At 36.6% G+C, this 6,296-nt stretch overlaps 1 protein-coding gene across 2 annotated transcripts in view; it reads left to right on the top strand.

Moving 5' to 3' along the window:
* Positions 1–796: 796 nt before the first annotated feature.
* Positions 797–6,296, top strand: part of LOC113327801 — a 6,795-nt gene continuing 1,295 nt past the window's right edge. The window contains exon 1 of one of the 2 annotated variants that reach the window (XM_026574932.1): positions 797–1,076. In XM_026574932.1, the coding sequence (XP_026430717.1) occupies positions 999–1,076 (78 nt within the window). In that variant the 5' untranslated portion in view covers positions 797–998. Of the gene's footprint in view, positions 1,077–5,149; positions 5,609–6,296 lie in introns of those variants that run through there. The other variant, XM_026574933.1, reaches the window with a different exon arrangement.

Here is a 6,296-nt window from a genome sequence, read left to right as displayed (position 1 = left end):
CAAAAGATGGTATATCTGAAGTTGTGGAAGAAAGACACTAATAATCAACAACACTAGCTTTAATCTAAATGAATTTTTCGGACTTAATCATATCATGGAAATTTCTTTTAGGAATACACGAGTTTTTGATGGTTTCTCTCGATATGGCGGTATGGAATTGGAAAAGAAGAGAAAAGAATTCGTGGAGGGGAAGCAAACTTTTCTATGGGCTTGGATAACTAAGCCTATTAGTGGAGATTTGTGAAAGCAAGCGGTCGCAACTGCACACCCTTGCTTCAAGGTAGCTCCGCCACCGTTGGTGATTGTAAAAGTGTGATCGAATATTTAAAAGAGTGTAGTCCAAATCTAGGGTGGAGGGCAAGGAGAATCACAAAGGATTTCCAAGCTTTATTTGGTTGTTTTAAAATTGTTTTCGTATTTTCTTAGGAGAGATTTTATTGGTTTAGTTGATGTTTTAGCAAAAGAAGTTGAAACTTCTTCAGTTTATGTTTTCACTACTTCCAACATGTCACAGGTTGAAAAACTCAATTTCATTGAGAGTCTTTGTAAGGGACAGTGTCCCAATCTTGTTTAAGTAATAAATTAGTTTGTTTAAAAAAAAAAAATTAGGAAGGTACAGTAATCGTCATGGTTAGACTTTCGAGTGGGTCAAATTTAAAAAAATATGTGTTTTTTTGGGTACAGAAAAGTCAAAGGCCCATCATGGAGTCTTGACCTTTGAGTCCAAACAATTTTCTAGTACTATTAAATTCTCTCTTCTTTATGACTGAAACAGAGTACACTGAGTTCTGATCAACAACCCAGAACAAGAAAGAGTTTAAGATTCAGTGCAGGGGGTAGATGGAGTTCATTCAAGTCTCTGAAGAACCAAGATTAAATTCAAAACCCAGGATTTCTTTTATGATTTATCTGCCTATCTATCAGAGAGAGTGACAAAAGAGAAAGAGGAAGAGTAAAATCATCTAGGGTTCTTTGAAGTTTAGGGATTTTTAACTTTGATGAAAATGGAAGCAGCAGCTGAAAGGAAACATCATTTCTTCAAGATCTTCCATGAAGAAGATCAAAAAAGAAGATTGGTATGTATATGTAGCTATGTATTTTGGTTTTGGTGCTAAATTTTTTTCAATCAAGTTTCTTTGATGTAGCTCAAATGTTTGATCTGTTAGCTGAAAGAAGTTTGAATGATGTATTTCTCTGTGATGATGTTGATGACTTTCATTCTTTTATTCATCATCTTACTGTTGCTTTCCTTGCTTAGAAGATCTGTCACCAAAATCACATACATGACATGAGTAGACCCATATACTGATGCATTTTACACTTTCTTTTTTCCTGTAGCTCAACTGTTTGATATGTTAGCTGTATGAAGTTGAGGTGATGTATTTCTCTGTGATGTTTTCTTCATCATTTTTGTGTTAGAAAATCTGTTACCTACATACATGACTTGGGAAGACCCACATACTGATGCATATTTCCCCTTTAAACTGTATGATATATATATTTCTATTTAATGATGGCTGTTACCAAAACCCACTTGAGACTCACAAAGTAAATGAAGCTGGTGATTCGTTGGTTCGATGCTGTGTTCTGCGTTTCATGTTTACGCTGATTACATCAGTACCATAACTTCGTGGCTGGTAACTAGTCTGATTGTACTAGCAGTAAACAAAAGATTTCTTTTTATCTTCAGTTGAATGTTTATCTTTTTGCACATGACGTTTTGTGCAAGAAGTTTTGGTCGTCTAATCCATCCATGATAATAATATCAAACTATGAGAGTAAGAGACTCGAGAGATTCGAGAGGGTAAGCGATAGCAATTTTAGAGAGGGAAGTGCTGCATCTGAGAATAGAGTGGGGGGTGTGTACTTGTATGTAAAAGACTTGGTCAGAAAACTAATCACTGTCAGCTGCAAGATTTTTGGGCCATTTGAGGTCATGTTATTGATGGCCTAAAGGTGTTCTGGTGGCCCGAATTTTTGACTGTGGATAACGGATAGAAAAATCTTAATTTACGTTACTCTCATTAGCTAAATCTGCTTAGTTAGTGGATAGAGAACTCTTAATTTACTTTGCTCCCATTAGCGAAATCTGCTTGACAAAGGCTAAAAAGAGCTAGAGTACATTTACGGGGAGAAGTAGGAATAGTCTGATCATTCTCTAAATCATAAGACATAACAGCATATGCATTGTACTCTTTATTATCCCCAGTTTGAGAAGATGCATCAATATTATAGGCATTAGTGTCAACAACAGGCCAATAGACTTGTGAGAACTGATTACATTGGTTCATGTCGCCTTCTGTTATGGATCATGATGCAAACAACTCCACAATCACCTAGAAACTCCACAACTAAGACTCTCTGATTGCTTCTTAGAATCCAATTTAGTTATATTTACTTTGTTTTGGAATGAACGGACCTTCGTGTTTATCACTGTTGTCTGTTTCCTGCTAGCTACTGTAATACGTATTACCTACTAGTAGTGAACATAAGATTTCATTTTTTCGGTTTTCAGCGCATTCCTGTAGCATTCTGTCCCAGATTACCCACACAATCTCCGGCATGTGAATGGGCAATTCTTCAGGGGCCTAATGGAGCGTCTTGTATTGTACAAGTGAACAAAACTGAAAATGGCACCTTCCTCGAGGATGGCTGGGAAACATTTGTGTAACAGAATGGCTTGAAAAAGTATGATTTCCTAGTGTTTAGGCAAGATGGTGGAATGCAGTTGCATGTTAAGGTTTTCAAGTGAAATGGGTGTCCAAGAGAACAGTGTTTTGCTCCTGTTCCTTCTCCAGTTCTTGCGCCAGAAAGTCATGTACCAAACAAAGAGTCTTTTGGTCCTGTTCCTTCTGCAATTCTTGTGCCAGAAAGTCATGGACCAAAAGAAGAGTGTTTTGCTCCTATTCCTTCTTCAATTCCTGCGCCAGAAAGTCATGGACCAGAAGTAGAGTATTTTTCTCCTGTTCCTTCTCCAATTCCTGTGAAAGAAAGTAGTGGACCAAAAGAAGAATGCTTCACTCCTGTTGCTTCTCCAATTCCTGCGCAAGAGAGTCATGGACCAAAAGAAGAATGCTTCACTCCTGTTGCTTCTCCAATTCCTGCACAAGAGAGTTATGGACCCGAACAAGAATGCTTAACTCCTGTTGCTTCTCCAATTCCTGCTCAAGAGAGTTATGGACCCAAACAAGAATGCTTAACTCCTGTTGCTTCTCCAATTCCTGCACAAGAAGAATGTGCCACTTCTGCACCTTTTCCACTTGGGCGAAGAAGAAAGAGACATGGAAGCCCATGTGAAAATTCAATGAGAAAAAAGAGAGGTACTGTTAATGACGGTAAGAAGGATGATTTGCATTCACCTCATAATATACCGGGTTGATAATATGCGTGCTTCGTTTTGCAGAGATTCTTGGGTCAGCAATAGATGTCGAGATCAAAGTCTTATCTTTCAGATCTCCTTTTCCTTTCTTCTGGAATTGTGTGAAGGCCTCCTATAAGAGGTGTATGGTGAGTTGATAAATATTGTTTGCCGATTAAATGCTATGTAACTAAAGTTTTTATGGCACAAACAACTGCCATTTTGTTAACCAAATCACGACATTTTTCCTTTGCAGAATATCCCGGTAAAATTTACTAGAAGACATTTTACAGCTAAGGCAACAAACCCAATAACCGGGGAAGAAAGTATGGGTGTTTTGCTACAAAATGAGGAAGGCCGCACTTGGGAGCTTCATGTCACCTCATATTCATATCAGCACTTTTTCACTAAAGGCTATACAAAGTTTTCCACTGACAACAACCTGAAAGTTGGGGATTATGTGATTTTCGAACTCATTGATAGACTTCCAGATGCAAAGTATTTAATGAACTTCTACATCCATTGAGTTCCAGTCGTTGTTTGAGGATGTTTCAGTGTATAAATGAAGCTACTATATATTCAGGGTTCAGTCATTTGATGGTTAACTACTTGAACTTCCATTTAGACGTTTTTATTTGTACCAGTTTGCACACAAAAACTTATGTAATTAAGGGATTAATCATAGTTTCTTACGTACTTATTCAAGTTTAATACTCCCTCCGTTCCACTTTAGATTAGTGTCTAGGGTTATTTTTTTGTTCCACATTACTTGATAGTTTTCATATTTTTCCCACAAAACAACCAACAATACCCTCACAATTTGTCTTGAAACCATAAGTTTATTTTTAAATACACTAATAATAATTAATGTTTGAAGACTTTTTTCAAGGACATAGATAGAATTTTTTTATATATCTCTCCCTTTCTTAATCTGCCTGAAAATTCCTAAAACATCGGCTAAATTGGAACGGAGGGAGTGTGCATTTTGGCACGCCCGTAACTGAACCTGCAAGACAGTTGGCACTTGCAGTAAACATTCAAGTTAATGCGACTGTGAACTGTCAGTAAAAACATTGTACTATAAAGCTGTAGGAAACTCGATCCCAGTTTTTGGCTCAATAGCATTTCTTGCATGACCATTAACATTTCTTACATATTATCTGCACACTTCAAATAGTTTACAATACTCCAGAAAAATAGCCGCAGTCTTCAGTCACTAGTAATGAACCAACTCTATGCAAAGTTATCTATGCATGTTGAAAGAAATTATATTTCTTTTATAAGAATGTTTCATTTTTCTTCACAAACATGAAAGGAGTTTTTTTATCCAACTCCCAAATTCTACAACAGTGTCTTACTCGTTAGTCTCATCGTTTGGTCTCAAAATAAGACTCAGACTACTAATCAACTATTAGTGTGATTTTTTTTTTTTTGCTGACTCGACCCATGACCCAGCTAGCTAGAATCAGATGTCCGATAGTCTGTTTTTTATTTCGACTCAAATCTGACTCATGTTCTGATCCATAACTAATCCCGGACTCAAATCGATCCGAGTCAGCGAATAAAATGCCCCCGTTTCATTGAACGAAGGCACTGACTATATATTTTTAAGTAAGAGTCATGTCGGTCAGATTCAGAAGAATCAGTAAAAAACAAACAAAATGCAGGCAAGTCCAGTTGAATACCCTGGGCCTTGGAGAGGTCCTATCGACTACAAGGGTGGAATTTTGACTTTAGAGTCAAAACAATTACTATCTTATTTTATTTCCTCTGAAATAGAGTGATGAGACGATACAGAGAACAGCTGAAGCAAAATCAATGAAGTCCCCTTTGCTGGTGGACTCGTATTGGACGAAAGCTCTCTGTATCAAAACCCATCACAAAAGGGTTAACCCGCTTCTTTATTACTGAAACAGAGTACACTGGATTCTGATGGAAAATTAAAAACCCACAACAAGGGTTTTAAGATTTGTTGCAGTGGGAAGATGGGTTTTGGAGGAAATCGTACATTCTTCTTTCAAGTCTCTGAACCAAGATTGAATTCAAAACCCAGGGTTTCCTTTTTGATTTTTATATCTTCCTATCTACTATCTATCTATCAGAAAGAGAGTGACAAAAGAGAAAGAGGAAAATTATCTAGGATTTTTGAAGTTTAGGGATTTTGATTGTTTGAAGAAAATGGAACCAGCAGCTGAAAGGAAACATCATTTCTTCAAGATCTTCCATGAAGAAGAAAAAAGAAGAAGATTGGTATGTATAAGTAACTGTGACACATTCTGATTTTGAAGCTAAATTCTTTTCAGTTAAGTTTCTTTGATGTAGCTCAACTGTTTGATATATTAGCTCTATGAAGTTGGAATGATCTGTGATGATGATGATTTTCCATGCTTTATTCTTCTTTTTAGTATTCATTTTCTTGCTTAGAAGATCTTGTACCCAACATAGTGATGCATTTTTCGCCTTTAAACTGTATGATATATGTATTAATGATGATTTTCTATGCTTCATTCGTTCATCTTGTGTTGTAGCTTCTTTGCTTAGGAGATCTGTTACCAAAACCACTTGAGACCCACATACTGATGCATTTTTTAAACCTTTGAGCTATATGGTGTGTAGTTACTAAAACTTCTGATGCTTTCGTTGGTTTATTGCTACACTTCATGTATACACTGATTGTATCATACCATTGCTTCTTTGTGAGCAGCTAGTTTAATCTGTACTAGAAGTAAACATAAGATTTTTTATTTTATGTATAACATATCCTCTGTGGTTTCATTCAATAATATATAGGCTACACAATTTTTGTGCAAGAAGTTTTGATTGTCTAATCCATCCTTGAGAGTAGGAAACTCGAGAGATTCGAGAGGGTATGCGATTGCAATTTTAGAGAGGGAAAGTGCTGCATATGAGAATCGTGTGTGTGTGTGTGTGTGTGTGT

The sequence above is a fragment of the Papaver somniferum genome, unplaced genomic scaffold (assembly GCF_003573695.1).
Source record: "Papaver somniferum cultivar HN1 unplaced genomic scaffold, ASM357369v1 unplaced-scaffold_107, whole genome shotgun sequence".
NCBI lineage: Eukaryota > Viridiplantae > Streptophyta > Magnoliopsida > Ranunculales > Papaveraceae > Papaver > Papaver somniferum.
This window is presented reverse-complemented; position numbering and strand designations above follow the sequence as displayed.